This window comes from Tubulanus polymorphus, chromosome 2, assembly GCF_964204645.1.
Source record: "Tubulanus polymorphus chromosome 2, tnTubPoly1.2, whole genome shotgun sequence".
Classification (NCBI taxonomy): Eukaryota; Metazoa; Nemertea; class Palaeonemertea; order Tubulaniformes; family Tubulanidae; genus Tubulanus; species Tubulanus polymorphus.
This window is the reverse complement of record NC_134026.1, coordinates 2781824-2803220: the sequence shown is the minus strand read 5'-3', so window position 1 is coordinate 2803220 and position 21397 is coordinate 2781824. Positions and strand designations below refer to the sequence as shown.

The 21397-nt window shown below is 36.6% G+C and overlaps 4 protein-coding genes across 5 annotated transcripts; 1 reads left to right on the top strand and 3 right to left on the bottom strand.

Annotated features, from left to right (window-relative positions):
* Nucleotides 1–328: 328 nt before the first annotated feature.
* On the bottom strand, nucleotides 329–6417 carry LOC141898249 (Y+L amino acid transporter 2-like). 2 transcript variants are annotated; one of them, XR_012618540.1, is made up of 12 exons: nucleotides 6313–6417; nucleotides 5599–6124; nucleotides 5050–5175; nucleotides 4870–4969; nucleotides 4733–4777; nucleotides 4521–4644; nucleotides 3928–4031; nucleotides 3359–3455; nucleotides 2818–2967; nucleotides 2699–2717; nucleotides 1904–2081; nucleotides 329–1380 (listed from the first exon to the last, which is right to left on the bottom strand). XR_012618540.1 is itself a non-coding variant. In XM_074784076.1 (11 exons), the coding sequence occupies exons 2-11, from the start codon at nucleotides 6107–6109 to the stop codon at nucleotides 1304–1306; spliced, it is 1512 nt and encodes a 503-aa protein (XP_074640177.1). In that variant the 5' UTR covers nucleotides 6110–6124; nucleotides 6313–6417; the 3' UTR covers nucleotides 329–1303. The 2 variants fall into 2 exon arrangements, 1 of the variants encoding a protein (XP_074640177.1); XM_074784076.1 differs by lacking the exon at nucleotides 2699–2717.
* Nucleotides 6209–9071, top strand: LOC141898250 (DNA oxidative demethylase ALKBH2-like). Its single transcript, XM_074784077.1, has 4 exons — nucleotides 6209–6324; nucleotides 8135–8461; nucleotides 8541–8683; nucleotides 8774–9071. Exons 1-4 carry the CDS (start codon nucleotides 6316–6318, stop codon nucleotides 9069–9071), a joined length of 777 nt encoding a protein of 258 aa, XP_074640178.1. The 5' UTR covers nucleotides 6209–6315.
* Nucleotides 6639–7877, bottom strand: LOC141898251 (CXXC motif containing zinc binding protein-like). The gene is made up of 7 exons (XM_074784078.1): nucleotides 7855–7877; nucleotides 7525–7608; nucleotides 7350–7406; nucleotides 7189–7270; nucleotides 7007–7116; nucleotides 6841–6906; nucleotides 6639–6760 (listed from the first exon to the last, which is right to left on the bottom strand). Exons 1-7 carry the CDS (start codon nucleotides 7858–7860, stop codon nucleotides 6683–6685), a joined length of 483 nt encoding a protein of 160 aa, XP_074640179.1. The 5' UTR covers nucleotides 7861–7877; the 3' UTR covers nucleotides 6639–6682.
* Nucleotides 9072–9297: 226 nt separating the features above from the next.
* On the bottom strand, nucleotides 9298–16881 carry LOC141898248 (telomerase-binding protein EST1A-like). The gene is made up of 19 exons (XM_074784075.1): nucleotides 16754–16881; nucleotides 16393–16539; nucleotides 14857–16276; nucleotides 14383–14550; nucleotides 14121–14304; nucleotides 13704–13921; nucleotides 13544–13622; nucleotides 13343–13453; nucleotides 13045–13262; nucleotides 12825–12970; nucleotides 12323–12572; nucleotides 12137–12234; nucleotides 11945–12048; nucleotides 11666–11848; nucleotides 11331–11471; nucleotides 11098–11245; nucleotides 10804–11015; nucleotides 10649–10730; nucleotides 9298–10186 (listed from the first exon to the last, which is right to left on the bottom strand). Exons 2-19 carry the CDS (start codon nucleotides 16514–16516, stop codon nucleotides 10056–10058), a joined length of 4017 nt encoding a protein of 1338 aa, XP_074640176.1. The 5' UTR covers nucleotides 16517–16539; nucleotides 16754–16881; the 3' UTR covers nucleotides 9298–10055.
* Nucleotides 16882–21397: the final 4516 nt, after the last annotated feature.

The following is a 21397-nucleotide window of genomic DNA, read 5'->3' as shown; positions in this document are numbered from 1 at the left end:
GGCTTAATCCAGGTTTAAAATTTGGACATTGACCAGATTTTAGCCATTAACTCACACCATGAAAACCGATTCCAGGGGTATCTTTCGAAAGCTGGTACAACTGGGCTAAATGTGATATAAGTTTCCGATGTACGTGGAAACCTAACGCTTAAACAAGTTGACAGGGAATGAGGCCCTTGACGTCGACATGGCTCCGTACATGTTCGTTGATAGAGGTTCAGCCACAAGGCCCAATCTAACACATCAAACCCTACTCCACCATAGCACTTCTACGTTCCACTGTTATCAGGCAAGAAAACAAACTCAAGACTCAGGATTATAATGATGCTACATTTTATTTCATTAAAAAAACATATACATATACACGAATGTATCTACAAAAGGTTTCCAAAAATATCATCGACCGAATCGTTTTGAAAATGACAATAGTCAAAATATCAAAATGATCTTTTTATCTTTGATTTACAATCAATATTTTTTTTCATTTAAAGTCCATTTGAATAAGTATGTACGGAAATTTTCGCCAGATTTTTTCCATGGTAATGGCCAAGTTTTACCCCTTCCCATGAATGCTCAAGCACTGTTTGAATTCTTCTTTACCCAATCATTCATATACAATAAAGGCAGAGGATGATAGCACTTATATAGGTATCTTAAAATTGTTATTCCATGCGCGATGAGGGTATCCATTAAAACATTTGATGTTAGCCTGTAAAAAATTCATATATCTGATACAAAAGGGTCATCCATTGATAACAACAAAAAGTTCTATGTATACTTGTATATCATGACACAATATTCTTTCGGCGTAAATTCGCTAAATACATCGCAAAACATGAAGATATGCAATAAAGAATAAGACAAAAGTTTTAAGAAAATACTGTACATACGGTAGACATACAATAACACGGCAGTGAGGCATTATCAACGTATTCTCAGGAAAATATGAGATTAACAAATCTCACAATACAATATCCATGGCAGTTTTTTCATTTTACCTTAATTCTGGGATAAAATGGAAAAAAAGAGATTCAAAATTTAAGTATTTCAAGATTCAGATCAAATTTCGAGAATGTTTCTGTGTATGCACACCATCACAGTAAAATACAGAAATCATATTCACAGCAAACACGCAGAAAAATATGCGCAGAAGTAAGAATAGTTTGTCAAAAAACTTTCAAAGTAGAAGGCGGCACCTTTTATCGATACTATCAATAATATGGCATTTGATTGATTCATAGATGATATTACGGTAAGCAGAATTTTTGGCAGGGGTCCAACAGATCGCGAATAGTCTTTTAACTCAAGCGAGTTTCTCTTCATACGACTTATCCACATTAACAGCGCTGAGAATCTTCTGTAGGAAAACCGTTGAACTTCCTGAAAAAGTGAGCAAAAATTAAAATACACCTACGACCTAGAAACTAGGGGGATCCTTAGACACCATGCCCATAAAATGCTCGACAATCTGACAATTTCAATACATATTGGTCTTGGCAGATCAGTTGAAGGTTGATACATGTACAAATCAAATACATGTATCAAGACAATACATCAAAGAGTGATGACAACTTTCCAAGATAACTTCATTCCATCCACAGACAGACAAATGAAAAATGAACGCAATAGCCAACTGGGCGGAAAATAAAGGAATGAACTTGAAGGACGAGTAAATTTAAAATGGAGGTCATAATTCATAGATATTTGGGTGAAAGCTGGCGAGATAAAATGTACAACATGTATCAATCCACCTAGAAATTAAATTCGCTAACATTACACCAACATAGCGAAAATATAAATTGTCACAGAAAGATAGAATTTCTAATATTTTGTAATGATTTGTGAATAAAATCGAACCATTCTCTGATCTGCGTGAAGCCTGTTCGTAGCTAGAAATACTCACTGATAAAGCTTTGAATCGATTTCGGTTTATTTTTCCAGCTCACTCCGAACCAGTAGAACGGAATCCCGGACAAGACCATCAGCAAACCGAAACCAGATTCAACCGGTGCAATAAACCACGGGAATATGAGCAACAGCGCCGAAATTATCAAATATACGATCGGAACCAATAGATTCACCTACAACACAGAAAATAGATATTCATCAGTTCAGTTTTCATAACTGTTGACCGCATGCACAGCAAAATACGAGCATCGAGAACAAAACTCAAGGAAGCTTTCATAGACCGACCACGAGCTACAAGAATTGACTGCCTGTACTATAAGCTGAATCAACTCAATATTTAGAGTAACACAACTGACCAGAGAGTATTAAACTCACAAACAAACTTGTACTACAAGTTTCATATTTTACTCCATCCAGTTCATAAATTGGTAATCTATCTATAATACAAAGAGTTCCTAAACATTTGCCATGCATGAATAATCTTGAGAAAATGTTCTCTCGATCAAGACAAAATATTAATTATGTCACAACATGCTAAGCAACAGTAACATCATGACACAACTCGTACTAAGTTAATCAACTACAAACGCACAGCAATCTATTGCAGAAAAATATCTAAAAATAAATATTCCACATGGAAGACTTCCAGCAAGTGTGCATCAATGATCATTTTTCATTTAAACCCAGCACGAAATAGAATGCATTGAATTCACAAAGATCGAACTAATTTCAATTGATCAGATATCACATCTCAAGCAGAGCATTAACAACAAGTATTTAGCGACAATACCTGAACATGGCTGAAATCGCTGATAACAAAGAATAAAGGAACATATTGCGCAGTTATGAAAGTGTCGAATTCTATCGTGTCATGTGACGGTAATCAAATCAGAGACACGCGATATTTACCTTCACTTCACGTTCGAGTCCCGGCTCTGAGTATCTCAAGTACAGTAAACCGACTACTGGTAATGCTAAAACCAGTATTTCCACAAATTCGAAAAATGACAACAGCTTGTACAGGTCGGGTGCGCAAAGAAAAGCTAACGACAATAGAGCCTGAAAAATCGAAGAGAATTCCAGCTGTAATTACTACTTGAATAAAAATGGCAATTCATAATCAATTTTTATGGTTTAAATATTTCCACATAAAAAATTGCAGTATTCATAGGTTTGAAGACATTCTATGTCAGATGATACCTGGTGATAGGATAACATACATCATTCATGCAATGATCACTCGTAAGTAATCGCAACTAAATCAATTGAATCCTGTAAACAATGTACACGCGACTTATGTGGGTTGAACAAACCACATGCTTCAATACATGAATTTCATTTTCAACTGCTCTTTATACAATCAGGATGTTAAAAAAAACCAACTTCCCCGTGAGTGAGTATGTGAGTGAGTATACGAGTTGCAGTACATGTAACATGAAAAACTACTCACGGAAAACATAACACTGGTCACAGGTGTGAAGTACTTCAGATTGACGAGAGCCACACAGTCGGGTAAATGTCCTTCACGAGCACCAACGAAAAACAACCTGAAAGAAATCAATCAATTACATGTTAAAATATTGATTCGTGATTCTTCATTACTCGATTCAAGTCACTGAATGGCTTATCTGGGACAACAAAAAATATTTTCAGCATAGATTCAATTAAGCCTTTACTTTTCTTACTGGTCAACATTTTATACTTTTGATTACATACAGCGATGATTAAATGGGCCAGCTACTACCGCAATATTATATAGATTTACTCATATGAACTGAATGAAAATGGTAAATTCATTAGATTGAAAGCGCAGCCCAAGGTTCTCATTAAGGTTTCCTAAAGTTCAAAAAAATCACCATGCATTTTTGATGGTACTATTTAATGTGAAAAGCATTAAGTGACCTGTGTTTGAACTTTCATGACAACAACTAATATTTGAACCTATAGAGGCGTGTTGTTGAGTGTTATAGAATGTAACACAGTTCAAATGAGTATAAGAACTGGATGTCTAATGTTTACCTGGAACTAGTGAGAATACAACCATTCAAACTACCAAAACAAGAACACGCTACAAACAGCGGAATTATCCAAGTCATAACACCGAGTAATTTATCACCAAACGTCTGAAATAAATGAATAGAAAGAACGAGTTTTAATTCAACCTTCAATCTTGATTGATGCCACAAATATTGTTACTTTTGTCATAGTACACTTCTACACAAGAACAAAATCACTACTGCTGGGGTACAAGTCTATATTGATACTTTTATGATTGTATTATGACTACAATTGTCAGGATGAAACGTAGTTTGAGACTGTTTAAATCTGAAATAAATTCGAATTGACGCGACAAATGTGATCCGAATTAAAATGGATTATGAGCAATGCAGAATTTCATTCATTAACCCGATAAATTTTATCAATTATTTCACTCATATCTTGATTTGAATGGAAATTATTTTTCACAGAATTTTTCTACACATCTCATGTTATATACAGTGCAAATTTACTCAGAATAAAAACCCAGTGAAATTTCTAGTCTCAACACTATACGTCTCACTAAACTAAAATACACGATATAAAGATTTTTTTTAATGAGCATAGGGACTTACCACGGCTACAGCATCAGACTGCATTATCTCGTGCGGAGTTAATACCGCAAAATATGCCACATTCGCCAACACATAGATAGCTGTCACTGATGGTACCGAGATCCAAATAGCCAACGGTAAATTTCTGGAATTATATTTTATGAGCCCGTGAAATAGAACGTTACGACATATATACAGAAGATAATATGGACGTAATCGAGAAGTTTCCTCACCGTTTTGGGTTCTTAATTTCTTCCGTCACGAAATTGAAACTATCCCTACGTGAAAGAATGAGATACAAACTCTGTATTATCAAAACGGCACAAAATTGAATTCATCGAACGAAATCGAGAAAAATATCACCACGAACCATCCCGAAAAGGAGAACAATCCCGCATAGAAAGCTAAAGCTATCTTTCCAACATCCGGTGATGTGCCTTCAAACATGTTTTCATAATTGCGTGTATAACCTGCGTAAGAATTGAATTGTTTCATTAAAATTGATTCAAATCTAAAAATGGACAAATGGGATGACAATTGAGATACTCGCCTCGACAGAGCTGTACAATTCCAGCTATAATGATAATAGCCAGGGCAAATATCTTCATAAACATCAGGCAGTCACAAACTCGTGACGACCATTTCACACTCAAACAATTCAAGAAACTCAAAGTACCTGAAATCAATAGGATTTCATATTTCATCAAACCTTTAAGCTACTTTTATAATATTACGGTTGATATAGGCCGAACAACTTCACAATTCTTTCATGATGTTACGATAAATGGGGAAGACAACCTTGCGATACAAGACATTGTACACACTTCACTGTCACTAGGTTTTTGTCTTGCTTGGACCCAATTTATTTTAAGAATTTCTTTCTGAATCCAAATCAACTGTTAGGAACATCAGTAAACCTCCCCTCACTCGAGACGAACTGGGGCCGGAAAAACCAGTCTGCCGTCAGCAAATTTCGCGGCAAGAGTCGAAAAATTATTTTGTTTTGTCTAGAGTTAAAGAATCCAAGTTGACAGTGTCTGAGTAAGGCCTGGTTTACGGTATTTACAAATTGAACCCTGAAGATTAATGAAATTCTTACAAATAGCAATCGCTGCCAGCAGACGAACTGATACGGCTGGCTGTTCACAGGTCGGGAAGAATGGCTCCACGATATAATACGCGAATCCTAGCGCAATAACCGCATTACCAGCAGGCACACGAATTATAACGTTAATCCATAACACCAAGAAAGCCGGAAGATCTCCGAATGCACGTTTTATGTAAGAGTACGGTCCACCAGATACGGGTATCGAGACACCTAGTTCGGCGTAACATAAAGCACCCAATAATGCCATTAATCCACAGATAGCCCAGACGAGTAAAGCCATGCCGACAGATCCAGCTTCGTGAAATACGCCTTTAGGACTGATGAATATTCCGCTTCCGATAATGATTCCGACGATTATTGAAATCCCATTTCGTAATCCTAAAGTCCGTTTTAGTTGGACGTTGTCGGTCAGTGAACTAGAATCATCGGGACTCGATGTATGTGATTTACCATTGCCGTTAATCATGGCAGTTTTAGCAGTCGGCTCAGAGGAGGTAGACATTTCAGACTGAACAAACTGGAAAATATCAGAACATGTTATTATACATTTTTAACGAATCTCGAATACCGCGGGATGTCCTTCACTGGCAAGCGAGGATTCGAATGGAAATAAGCAGTAAGTCGTCAGTGACGCACAGCGAGTCACGACTTATATTCATAAACATTCAAATGGAATGAAACACACATTTTAAGAAATCAACTTACCTTATGAGAAGGGTGAGTAAATCTGGCGTATTTGTGTTTATTAACAGCGCAGCGCAACGAATATCGAGCAGCCACAACAAGCTACACGCGGGTCGAAAACTGATGCAATAGAATTGTGGATACTGTAGGTGGCAGCACATGACGGTCATGAATTTTTTGTAGGGTATTTTGAACCCATTATCAGTACCCAAAAGAAACTACGAACTTTATCCATCCGATAATTCAGAGAAATTTGGGAGATTTGAATCGAAATAATAACTAGATTCTTTAGTAATTGAATATATATTTACAAGAATGATTTTCCAATATTAGAAATAAATGGCACATAATGAAGAAGCGAGATAGTTAACAAGTGACTAAAATTTGAAATTTAGATTTTAACAAATTTATGTTGTAATTCGTAGATTCCAACAGATTCGTTCGATTTTTCATCAAAATCCGACCAGTCCTACAAATAATAGACAATAATTCAAAGTAAAGCGTTCATTCGGCTTTTAAAATAAATGTATATCAACAATAATCATTTACATTTTCCGTTAGATCAACTTCTGAAAATGCTGTGCCACTCTCCGCTCCTTCAGCAGTAAATCCAACCTTTAAATAATAATAAAAAATCGTTGTACGCTTATGCATCTATCAACCTTGCGCGTGGCCATTTTGTCATAATGGTATAGGTCACATCAAACCTACTTACTCTTGGTGAAAACTCTACTGGTTCAACGCCCCGACAATCAAATGCAACAATCGTCTTAAATTTAGGTACATCGTCTGCATTATATGATGAAATGCTGTCTCGAATAATATCTGAAATTATTTCTGGCAGTAGAAAAATCTGCGCTATTTGCGGTTGTCAATGCAATTGTTAACATTCTTTACCTATAGAATTCTCTCTGCTACAAAGTTTACATTTCAGCACTAAACTGGCATGGCCTCTTCCTCCTTTCAACGGCGAATTTTCCTGGTAAAACCAAATTAAAAGTTCGCTATGAATATATTACATGATGCCGGATATCTTACTCAAAACAGACAGTACTTACTGTTAATGTCAGATAGATAAACTCTTTAGTTTCTTCACCACAGTGCAAGCATTTCAGCTAAAATTCAATAATGAAACACTTTTAAAAGCTGGTAGCAGTTGGAAGCGTTCTATTCTGGTAATCAACATTATTATTTATAATGGAAGACTGTTGTTATCGACTGTAGAAAACTAACCTTCAAGTACCACCGAAAATCTTCACCTGTCGGAGTTAGATTTGTAATATTTTCAAGTTCTGCTTTAAATTGGAGCCCAATATGCTGAAAATGCGTTTCAAACCATATATAGAGAAAGTGTATATATAAAACAACAATTCAATATGGATTTATTGAAGATAAACTGATTATATTCTCATATATTTCACAATGAATCTCGGTCAAAAGTTTAGAAAACAATTGAAAAACCAAACGCCAAACTATGTGCCTTTAGTATGTAAAATATAAGCGCTTTTGACACGTATTTAAAAACGATTAAACATGTTAAAGGTAAAAATAAAAAATACTTGCCACCATTTTGTCCTCGTCCTTGAGCGGCTGTCAGTGTTTTCGAAACCGAATTGTAATCACTTGCCAGGGGCTGGTTCTTGTGACACTTACAATGATTGTATTTATGATACATGTAGAATTTTAAGGGTAAGGCATAAGGGTTGACTACATATAGAATCAAGGCTTTGCTAAGTATACTCTATAGGGGCGTGTATGAGAGTTGAGGGTACTATAAAAACAATAATCTTTTAATCCAGTTAGTTTAATTTGGTCTTATTAAATGAAACATTTTTTTACGCAGATTGCACGGAGTGAAATGGACAAATTCATCATCCGCAAGAGGAAGCATGAAGGGTCTGATGTTACTGGAGGTAAAAAACCTTCAAAATTGGTCAATGATAAAATGGATCAAAGCAAAACATCAACGAGAAGAAGGAATGAAAATAACGAAATCAGTTGGAAACATATTCAAAATAATGACAATTTGAATTGCGATTACTGTATTCTGTTTTCCAAACAAGAAGCCGATGAATTATTTCAAAAATGTGAAGATGAAATAGAATATTACACTGGTGATCTTACACAAGTAAAAGTTTATGGAAAATGGCACAATATTCCGAGAAAACAGGTATAAAGTACATAGTGTAGGCCTACATCATGCACATTTACATTTATCCAATGTACACGAACGAAGTCTTTCTATCCAGGTGGCATATGGTGAATCAGGATTGCGGTATACATTTTCTGGAACTACAGTTCCCGCTAAGCCTTGGACAAAACTCGTGGATAGAATTCGAGAAAAAATCTCTTTAGTCACTGGACATCATTTCAATTTCGTTCTTATAAACAGGTGATTCTCGGTAAAATATCCATTAAGTCCTAGTCGTCCTGTGAAATGATTATTTCGGTTGCTAATCTATACACTCAAATTCTTCTTTAGATATAAAGATGGAAATGATCACATGGGTGAACACAGAGATGATGAAAAAGAACTTGATCCGAAAAGTCCTATAGCATCGCTGTCACTTGGACAGCATAGAGACTTTGTGTTTAAACACTGCGATTCGAGAGGCAAAAATCTGTCGAGGAAAATTGATCCAGTTAAAATAGAACTCGAACACGGAAGTCTTCTACTAATGAATCACCCGACCAATGTACACTGGTATCATTCTCTACCCATTCGCAAAAAAGCTCTATGTCCGCGAATAAACATGACTTTTCGCAAGATGTTAACCTAAAACAACCTACGAATATGTAAAAACTATTGAAATATTTTCATCACACATTATTTTATTGTATCAAATGCAGACCCGGATGATATGATAATATTTACAATGAGGTTTAATGTAAAGCGTTTGAATCTTTAACTTAAAGCGCTGTTAAAACAAACACCCACTTCAATCACAAGATGTTCAGTAAATCATTAATATCGCGTTATGGAAATACTTTTTCTTAAATCCAATTATTTGTAATCCTTTTATCAGAAGCTGAAGTTGAATAAAATCTTCATAAAGATATCGAGGAAATATCGAAGTGAGTCGCGTTCATAATCTTAAAACCTAAAGCTACCATTCTCACCACCATACTAATTTTTTTCATACGATATAAAACAATGCATCTTCCCCCAGAAAATTAGGGTAACTGAATCATGTACCGTACATTGCAAGTTAATAAGTATAAATATAGATATAGATCGGGCTATAGAATATAATACACATTTACTGTTACTGCAGCTATCATATACACGCAACTCACCCAGGCTTTTCAACCCGGGAAGTGTAAAAATCCTGAGTTCATCACACGTACATGGCTTCTTCAAGATGTAACGATGTCAGCAGTCCGGGTGATCTCATCTCTTAATAAATTAATTCATCATAACATATTAAATGTGTACACACGTAGATGGTTTATGTACATTAATCATAACTAGTAAAACTTGGCAGTTTAAGCGGAACACAAAGCTAGTCTTTTTAAAACAAGTTTTTTTTTTTTCATGAGACTGGTCGACATTTTCTGGATTCATTCGTGAACTATTTGCAGCATAAAAACGTACAACTAATTTATCAGCACTTTTATACTCGTGACATAGCAGCCCTGTACATAAAAACTAAAAGCGTTGAAATAAATATTTCAGATAACCAATTCTAGTTTCTTAGAAACCACATAGCGTATATTCGCACTGAGGATAAAACCATATAAAACGCTCTCAATAATTTGTGCATTCAGTGAATATTTGCCCATGAGAGAAATGACGGGATGTCTTTAGTCGGTACGTTCCTCGCATGAGCTTTCACTCGTAGATTACGATCAGCGGTTAAAAGCACGACTTCGCGATGCAGCGTTATCGGCGTGTCTATAAAAAACACAAACAGCAGTATATGAACAATATTCATCAGAATTTTTGTTTTCGGAAAGTTCAAGTAGCACGAACAGCTAATTTTGTCATTTTTTGTCACTCCTTCCCTTATACAATCTTAGAATTTATTTCATCAACCTCCCACCCAAATGTACATCTTGGCATCCCCCCCCCTATCACATTACCCGTTATAACATTGGATCACACTGAAACAAATGATCTATAAGATGTGACCTATGCTCATTACTTTCACTGATGTAAGGATATTAATTTCGAGCAGTAGGCGTTAGGTATGTAGCGTCATTGGCTATGTCTCATCCACTAAGAACGTTGAGAGACTCTCATATGAGAAAAGTACTAACATTTTCCTCTAACCCCCTACCCCCATTTGAAGTTAATACAATTTGAATGTTCTATTTTCTGATTATGCAAGTAAATTTATTTTGTAATAGAACTAACCTTTATCACGAGGCATGTAATCCCGTGCTTTATCTTGACAATAATGTATGCAACATGACAATATAACATCGTCATTATTTCCCTGTAAATAAACGATGCAATGAACAATTTTGTCTTTTTCAACGAATAGAAACAGTTGATAAACGGCGACTTACGATTCCGTTGTTTTCTTCGCTTCTGAACGCGATCGTGTCCAGTAAATTACCCTTCGCAGTCATAGCTTTAATTCGGGAGTTCCTCGTTTGAAATTCCGTCTGCAGATAAGACACCGCCGCCTTGGCGCCTTTCCGCACTTGAGCTGCATGTTCGGCATTGCTGTACTTATCATTCTGAGCACCGAGGGCTAGGCCGTCCAATTCATTTATCACTGGTAAATAAAACCACTCATTGACAGCAGAACTGATCAACTATTCAGATTAGACGATAAAAGATACAGTCTTCAAACTTACCAACTAACGGGACTATGATAGTATATTTTCCACAGTCGACTAGTTTCTTAATATCCGCCAAATAGCTGATGAATCCATTTGTATCCGGTACTAGAAATACTGGTATAATTCTAAGCACCATCGGACGGTTTGCACTATCGAGCACCGACTGAAATATAGTGTTTTAGTACAAATAAATTTATTGAATTGAAATTAATCAGTTTTTTCTCGATATATCGACCAATCTTGCTTACCTGGACGTTTTCGCGATATTTCTCTTTTTCCTGAACTTTTTTCACTAATTCAGCTTTCTTCGCGCGAAGGTCTCCGACATGACTGTGGCTAGTACTCGTCGCATCTTCATCATTTTCCTCAACGATTACGTCATCTTCATCCTGTAAACACAAGAAACGGTGAAATGAAATGATACAGTTTTTACCAGATACGCACTACTTCCCCGTTTATCAAAGATGAGCTCAGGGATACCGTTAAGACAAAACTTACGACTACCGATCGCTTGTTCTTCTTTAGTTCACAATTATTTCACTCAATAACGACTTTAAATCTGAACAGCGCACTATTTGCTTACCTCAGACTGTGTAGTACCGCTGCTAAATGATGCGTCCGATTCTGAATCCGTATCGAACACATCGACGGCCGGTTCGTACTGCTTAAACTTCACATTATACGTGAGAACGGGAGGTTCAATACCGCACAGATAATCAGCAAACAACTGCAAGCGCTCGATTCGAAAACAATCTTTAGCTATATCCTACAATAACAGTTATGAAACACCAAATATACTTAGAAATGTTTCGACAAGATAAATGAAGTAAATAACTTAAAAAAGAACTAAGGATTAATTTACCTTATCAACTGTGGCATGCACGTATGCTGTATCTTGGGGAGCACTGAGCAAAGGCACAAAACCGGCCATCATTACATCTTCAGGAAGCACGACCGCGTCACATCCTAATGGATATATACAAGATGATTATAACACCATCACAGAACTACCGCACCGAATCATCTGTACGTTTACGTATAACTTTATACATACCTTCCTTTCTTGTTGTGTAGAATTTTACGTGCGAAATATCGATATCTTTTAGAACGTTACAAAGATCGGATACATTCATCCAGACATTAACTCCAGGCCTGAAAATCATATCGAATCAAAGAAAACAAGATTTATAATAGATTCTATAATGTCGAAATAATGAATAATATTACGATACCGACTTACATCACGTTACCGTCTTTCATCGGCGGGTTCCATATCGCGTGATGGCACAACATCCAATCGCACCAGATTTTAATCGACGGGAATAGATTATGAAGCTCGTCGCTCATCATGTAACGCGGGTAATCAGGAGACGATAGGTGAACTTTAAACAACTGAACACATCTCTCGACTAGAAGACTGAACATATATAACCCGACCTGTAATGCTTGTTCTTGTAAAACCGAACGAAAATCCGTTTCCATTCGAGAATCTAAAACACAGAACATTGACAAATATTATGAATACGGTAGCAAGGTAATGGTACTGATTAGAAATTTCCATTCGATATGGATGAAATCCTTTGTAGATAACTCGGTAATTAGATATTAACCCATTAGAATTCTATCAACCCATATTATTGAACAAGGTGGAGTCAACTGTGCAAGACACTTTTTCTCAATAAGTGGTAATTGAATTAGGCGTAGTTTTATCTCATCAGGACAGAACAGGACTTAATCTGTACCTCGTAACGCTGTATTTTCGATCATGAACATATTGATGACCATCAACTGTAGCAGACGCGTATTACCAACAGGACACGGAGAATGTTGTAGTAACAATCTGAGTTCCTCTAACATTCCACCGCACGTATCTGTAAAGGTTTCCATCCTAAACATAAAAATATCACCGAATTATTAACATCATATCTGTATACGATTGAATGATTAAGGATTTCAACGTACCCAATCTTAGTGAATAATTTTCCATGAATATGTAAAAAGCTGAGCACAAATTTCTTATTAAGTTCCACTGGTATAAGGCTATTCAATTCCACATCGTCATCTTTAGTATTTTCGACGGGATTCGCCCCGATCCAGATTTCAGTCCGATGTTTATCGATGACATTTAATTCTTCCACCCCAGTTTCAGACGCGCTCGTCTTTTTACCCTTCGCCTCAGCCTAAAACAGAACAGCGATCTTAACGAAGGTACTTAGACATTCATACCAGCGATTGAAAATAATTTCAAAAACTACAATACCTTTTTTCTCGCTTCATCAAACAGAGACATTAGACCCTCTCTTGCCGACAGAAATGGATTACTAGCAGACAGACTTCGTATATAATAATACACTGCATCTAACTTTCTTCTCTATTTCAACAAGAGAAAAGAAATCGTTTTTTAAGTACTGCACTTATGTCGATGTCAAAAATGAGAGTAAAAATAAATGTATGATCTTACCGTGTAGACAGCCAATATTGCCAGTTGATTGTAAGGTTTGCCGTTTTTAGGAGCTACTTGCTGCGCTTTGAGATACCAACTTTAAATAATGAAATGAATATCATTCAGTAAATAAAGATATGCTTACAAGTAGATATTCTATATGGAAGTTATCGCTCACCTTCTGGCTTTACCGTAGTTGCATGTGTCATTAGACTGTTCCCTGTATCGCGCGATGTCACCTAAACAGATCATCACTCTTTGACAGCTGAGTAACGCCAGTTTCACCGTACGACTAACGCTGTCTGACATCAGGCGATTCGTATCGAGAAAATCATCCAAGTTGAATTTAAACACCATTTGTAACTTCTTCAGCAGATTTTCGTAAAACTTTACTCCCTGAAAGAAGAAGATACATGACCATAGAACATCAAGGATTTCTTTATCGATATACGCGAATTACAAATTATCTATTTACACTCCAACCATTTCCACGGTACACATGGAGAAAACGACTTTTAAAACATAACAAAGTAATTGACAATGTATGCACACACATGGATCATTTACACTACTGGAGGGATAATGATGCACATACCTGATCGATAACAACAAGTAATTGGGCCCTGGTTTCATCATCTTGTTCGTCGTACTGCAGTTTCCTGTACATTTCAATCACGTGATAGAACGCCGCCTTCCATAGAATATGTTCGACGTTGTGCTTGTTTGAATAGTCAGGGTACGAGCATACAAGCTCATCACATTTCTTGACGAGATCAGATCTACAAAAAACGCAGCAATGAAAATCTGTTGATTTCTCGCCTCATTCCCTAAATCGGAGCTTTTGGATCAATACGTACCTGATATGATTGAGATGTTGGAGGCATTCCATGTTTGGTATTCTACGAGATACGATCGCTGAAATTTCGCGGTCTAGGTTTATAACTTCGCGAAGAAGTTGCTCAGCAGCTTTCGTGCTCATCTGACGAGATTGTGTAGAAGGACCCGCGTGCATTTCTACTTCATGCCTGAATAAATCAAATAGATACAATTTTGAATAAAACGCACTAAACTCTACTAACATCGTTTTTAATGAATTGAAGATATTTCCCATTTTCTGAACCCAAATCCAAACCTTATCATAGTCTATCCATATAATATTAAAGGAATGTCTAAATACTGTAAGAACAATAAACTCTAATTCTACAGGATCTGTAAAAATCACTTTTTTCCTGAATCCAAATACGAGTTCCCAGCATTTTTTTTCTATATAAATGATCAAAAAATTAAATATATATGTTTAAAAAGATATTGGAAACAACTACTGTACTCACTGATAATAAAATGTTTCCCAGGTGTGAGGATCGGCTGCGAAGTAAGGTATATGATATTGAGGATGTTCAGAGGCGACGCGAGGGTTCTGTTGTACATCCATCGAATACACATCGTACGCGGCAGCTGAGTTCGTCTGCTGAAACTCACATTCGTTCGGATCATAAAACTGTAACTCTTTATTTCCGACGGCAGACGGATCGACCGGATGAGAGTTCGTCGGTTGATGCGGATTGTGCGGATCGTACAGCGTTCGATTTCCGCTCGCGCGACGGATACGTCCGCGACCTCGACCACGCCCCCGATTGCTATACGCCGACGCCATCGGTACGTCGCTCGCCGATCCGACCGTCTCTTTAGGAAGTACGATAATTCCTCCGCCGCGAGCTTTACTCGATTGTTCCGCCGTCGTATCATTTTCATTCAAATTGAATTTCACGTGTCGTTCACCGGGAGAAGTGACAATCGATTTAGCGTCTTCCGACCAACTGTCCGACGAATGAGATTTCGGTATTCTCGCTCCCTGTTTACGCGTCGCGTTGTCGAACTGTTCGTTTCTCTGATTATGCCTCGTTTTACCCCCGCATTCATTCTTTCTATGACCACCGCTCGAGCGTGGCTCGTACCCTACATTCCGATCAGTCGCGTCATCGTGAAACTCGTGCGAAGTTTGCTGATTTTTCTTGTTTGTTTGATTACTGCGAGATTGTTCGCTGTAGCGATGTTGATTTCGACGTTCCGATGATTTTTCCGGTTTATTATGATCGACGAAATCGTCAGACTTTGCCGAGGATTTCGATGATCTTTCGAATATCAAGGTTTTCGATCCGTCGAAACTAAACTCTGATGAATCATCCGCACTTTTCGCATTTACTATAGGCTTGTTACGCTGTGCGGGTGACTTTTGTTGTTTCCGATCTTTCTGCGACTCTTGTAGGCAAATGTCCGCTTCTATTGATGAACTACTATTATTAAGCGCTGACGAGATGCTATCACTTTTTGATCGGTTATAAAACCGTTTACCACCGCGACTGCTCGGGCTTTTCGGGCCGCTATTTTTCGGTTTATTCACCACCGCATTGACGTCGGCTTTTTCGTTGACCAGAGTCACCGTCATTTTAGACGGATCTTGAACGTGTACTTTACGCGGCGAACTGGAACCAGTCGCGTTTTCGATGGCTTCCTCATCTTCTTGTTGATCGTCTTCGGACTTTTTTCGTATGTTATCCAGACGAGGTTTCGGGACGTAGATCTTTAAATCCGGTTTACGTTTCGGCAGTTTTTTCGGTTCGTCCTGTTCCGATGGTTGAGATGGAGAATCGTTTTCAATGGTTTCTTTCTGCTCGTTAGATTCCCCGCCCCGTCGACGATGAGCTGGTAAATATAACTGACGATCAGGTCGCTTTTTCTTTTTTTTTACATCTTGAAATATATAAAAATTCATATTAAAAATCCATTTGAGAATCAGAAAATTCTACGGAAGAAGGTCTCTAGTTAGGGTCACCTTTGCATAGTGTGGCGCTATAAATAGTACCTACCTGAAGATGATGATATCTGCACTTGTGGTGAGTTATTATTAGTACTCGACCTACCAGTTCCACCATCACTTAAATCAATCAACTGATTAAAAGATACCTGAAATACTTCAATTTCTTGATCCATATTTTCATCATTCTTTAAAACAACTGCAAAAAAAATAATCAAGTAGGAGAAAAAAAAGGAAAATTGAATTGAATTGACCTGGTAAACCTGTGTGTGTGGTGTGCGGTGGTGTGACTGACTGACTGACGACGAGGAGTCTGAGACTGAGACCGAGATTCCTGACTGATTGATTGTCTGAGTCGAGTGTTATAAATGTATACAAATTCTTAACAAGTGAAATTAAACAAATTTACTTACCACTGACATTACGAAAATGTTATAAACATCCAGAAAATAAAACTATTAAGTAGATTTGTGCTGATTTGTACGTAGCCTTCACGTAATATGCACTGATTTTCGTGTAATTTACGATTCAAAAACTCGAGGCCTCAGACGTGTGCAACGAATTGTACAACGATCAGGTAACAATACAATGCGTATTTGGATTATGATTTTCGTTTCGAGTGTCCGGCGGCGAGTTTCTCTAGAGACGGCTTCAGATTGTTTACAAATGGCTGCCAGTTCATGCGGTTTTACACCCTATTAGTATTCAAGATCAAGTAGGAGCATGCAGCCCTGGACCAGGACGATGGATATCGCTCGCGTAAACGGTGGTGAGTTTGGCAAGAAAATCATGAATTTGGTGGTAGCTGTCGCTGGTCAGTAGTTGAGTCTGAATGAAAACAACGATCTAACTAACAAACAACATTTCTGTCTGTCAGTGTCATCAACAAACAAGGATCGACAATAATATGACAGCATTATCATTTTAATTGCAATCAATGAAATTCAACTAACAATACTAATTAACGTCACAAACAACCCAAACTTCTTTGCCTGCCCTTGTCTGAATGCCAGTCGTTGTTACAGGTTTGTTTGGGAACAACACTAACAGCGGTGAAACCTCTAGAACCTGATGGAGCCAAATAACCTGCTTTCCAAAACATTCTGGTGACTGTGGGCTCATGTTTTTGCAGTTAGCCTAAACCTGGAATGGCTTAAAAACGTTAATAATAGTTTGTAAAAATATCCGAACGTGACAGGTTTGACTAATTCTAAATGCTTACCATGCCAAAAATGAATAGGCTAAGAGGCCTATAGTTATAGAATTAGCCTAGGGAAAAATGGAAAAATCATTGTTAGATTATTTTTAGATGTATGGCCTGCCTTCATTCATCAAAATTATACATGGAGGCCTTAAACTTTCATTCACCCCTAAACTTGAAACTGGTTTTTATAGCACCTATAATTTCTTATTAAAACAATAATTGCCAAACATTATTTCCAATGATAGTAAATCAAAGATGATCTGGGCCTTGTGAAGAGGTATCAGACAGATCACATAATGATATCAGCGAACCTATTAAGTTTTCTATACAAAGTTTTTAATGTTATTTTTATCACTGATAGTTTGTTACAAATGTCAAACGGTGAACAAAAAATCTGCATTTTGAAAAGCATACTTTCACTCAATTTTACTACTTTAGCCTAGCCTTAATTAAGCATGAGTCTAAAACACGCAAACGTTAATAAATCAAATGCTCAAAAGTTTGTGACAGATCCATGGTCCCCGGAATTAACTAGCTGGCTAAGGAGCTAATTATGTGTTTTGTCATAGTAAGCATTTTTTCTTAATTTGAAAAATGTTGTGGTTTTTATCATCGTTGTTCAGACTGCAAAAATCCTATCAATCATCAGTAAATGATAGAATAATATTTTTGATTTGCCGCAGGAAATTGTTTTATTGATTTATTGATTGGTACTATATCGAATGTAGTAGATCGATATTAATATTGGCAGTTAACATGCAATGTTTATTTCAATTCATGGTTAGTTGCAGATTTTATCTCAATAATAAATTCAGGGATTTACATGACTGGTTGCTAATTAGAAATTGATGTTGGAAATCTGTGCTGTAATCCAGTACCAAGATCTGTTCAGTATTTGTTAGATACAATAAATGGCCGTCTGCCTGGAATAGCTTGGCCTCTTGGAGTCATGAACAAGTCAAAATGTGCTTTTCTGCTTAATGGTGACTGTAGCCTACTCAGGAGTTTCATAAAGGAACCAACCCACCAACATGAAGGAACCAACCCACCAATCTAAGAAATGAAAATTCAAAGTTTCCTTGTTCTCGTCGAATTTTGTAGTGTATATTTGTCTGCCTTTTTGCTGAAAATGTTGTTTCTGCTTAAATGAAATGCCCTTTGGCGCTTTGTAAGGATTTAGATGTATTTGTTAGACGCATAAGTTTAACTAAATAAAGTAAGTGGTTAAAAGAAAGTATAAAGCCTACAAACAATTAGTCCTGATCATGCATCTTTTCTTGACAGAAAACACAAACTTTGCTTTGGTGAGTTGTATTGCTTGGCGCCTCTAATACTAAAGGGCTTTAAAACATTTTCTTATTTACATATGGGATTATATTTTTGGCGACCTTATTGCACTCGACTTTTGCTCAAAGACATTCTTGATTTTTTGTCGTGGAAGTATCGCCGACTTTGATTGAAACATTAGTTTAATGTCCTACGTTCGCCATGTTGCATGTAACGCATTAGTCTTAACAAAAGACAGCACGTGATGGTTGAATAGTATAACTTCGATAGTAATTTCCTTGCACTGTTTTAAATGTTCTGATGAATAAAGAGATTCAACTTGTCGGCAAATATTTTCACAGAACTCTATTTTCATTCATTTATTGATACAGGTGACTGTGAAAGCCATTTTAACAAATAATTTACAGTAATTTTCTCAGCGTTTCATTATGAAAACTGTTTATTGCCCGCATGAAAATTGTTTTTCGTTTTACAACCGAAAGGCAATAAAATTGAAAAGGAATGTTAGATATCCTCGCTTCGACACTTTCCTTGTGGAATAAGTTCATTTTGGTTTCCATAAGTCCATAAGCCATAACGAAAGAAATTAGAAATTCCAGTTATAGAGTGATTTTATTGATAACCAATGGAAAGCGTAAATAGGCCATTTTCAGAATATCCATCATCCTAGCATCAATACCCAGTCTATCAAAGTTTAACCGTTTTCTGTGGAAGTTTCCACTCTAGAGTCAATTTTTATGTGAGATCTATGGACCTGGATTCCCGGGGTTAGAAAGATCTACGTATATTCAAATTCTGAATCAGTTAGTTTCAAATCGTGTATCTATTATATAAGACAACCGCAATTAGTTGAATCAGGTATTTGTATTTCCTTCAAGTACTGTACCCTTTCCTATGGGTTTGGCTCAGGCCTGGTCCAACATTTTTGGTTGGACCAAATTTGGCCGCGGTTAAACAAGCACAGGCCCATTTGGCACCCATGTGAAAGCTTGTTCTGGGCCTGATTTGGCACGGGCTAAAAATGCTCGTGTGATCGTGGCTTTATATTCAATGTTTGAATTTCTATAACAATTTCTTTTCTTTTTTGTGGCTGACTGTCATTTGTTGAGTTTAACTAAAAAAGAATGTTATTGAAGTGCAAAGCTATATCGTATCCATAACCAGCGAAATAAAAGTCTTTGGAGAAAGAGACCTTTTCATTAATGAATGCCCCCTAGTTCCCTGATAACTCTATTGCCCTCGATCAAAGATAATATTGTAATAATGAATGGCCTCGAGGTAGATTTTTCTGCAATTGTAAATGAGTCTTTTATCATCGAAGCTCAGTTGTTAAGATCATTAGACCAGTATTTCACATCAAAAAAGTGACCCAAAAAAAATTTCTTTTCGTTTCATGTACATTTTGAATATACACATCGTAAATCATTATTCCTCAATAAACTTGTCTTTTCTTGTATCTAAATCATTTTATGAAATTTTTGATCGATTGATGTTTTTTACACAGAGTTATTCACTACGGATCGAGGACTTGTCCTATTTGTTTAGCGAAACAAATGTGTTTTCATGGTATTAATTGATTTATTTTCGTAAAAGGTGTCGATGGAATATATGTGTAATTCACCAGTCTTTCACCAGTTCTTCTGGTGTCTTATTATGCTTTATTAATCAACTCTCGTTCAATAATGAAGTCATACTTCGTAGTCGTCCAGTGCAATTTTGGTATTATGATATTTCTTGACGTAACAACATCAAAGACTTAATTTTACGGTGAAGAATAATTTGCGCATTCAGTTGTCAATTCTGAGACTTGAATTATAGCTTTCAAACATTGATAACTACAATTGCAAAAGGTGACTATAAACTTTCTCAATTGGGCCATTATTTACTATGCTATATCTGCTTAGATTTCATTTCATAATACCAATATTAAAGTCTAAATTATAGGCTGTTAGTCTGTTTATAGTCACAAGTATTGCTGGTGTTAACAATCATTTATGTAATCACAAACTGAAAGATTTTCTGTAGCTTTCAAAAGTCTAATGAGGAATTTCATGAATTCTACAACAAAACATGGGAATTATTTTTGGTCAATATTGGTAGCATTTGATTATGAATCTAACTTTCAGTTTTAAATGAAAAGTCTCATCTGTCAGGAGGAAATGTCAGCTTGAAGTTTCAGTCAGTTTTTTAATGAATTTTTAGTGTATAGGAATCAATAAGTTACATTCGGTGAAGGCAGATTTTTCGAGTGTTAGTTACAGGAATCGCCGCATTATATTCGTAACCTGACAGACCTGAAATCAGGCCCCCATTTAGTAAGATGTTATGACGAATGACTGACTATTGAATTTCAGGTGAAATGAGGTAATCTTTACACAGTCGGCGCAGGGGGTTCGGCAAAACCAGTAAACCTCATATATCTATTGAGTGTCTGTCAATATTTGGTATATTTGCAGATATTTCGGCGTGCTGTTCAACAGGACAATACCGCTGGTTTCGTTTATCTACAGTAGTTGTCTGTACTCTTCCTTGTAATTGTTCAAACATGATACAATTATAAGACGTG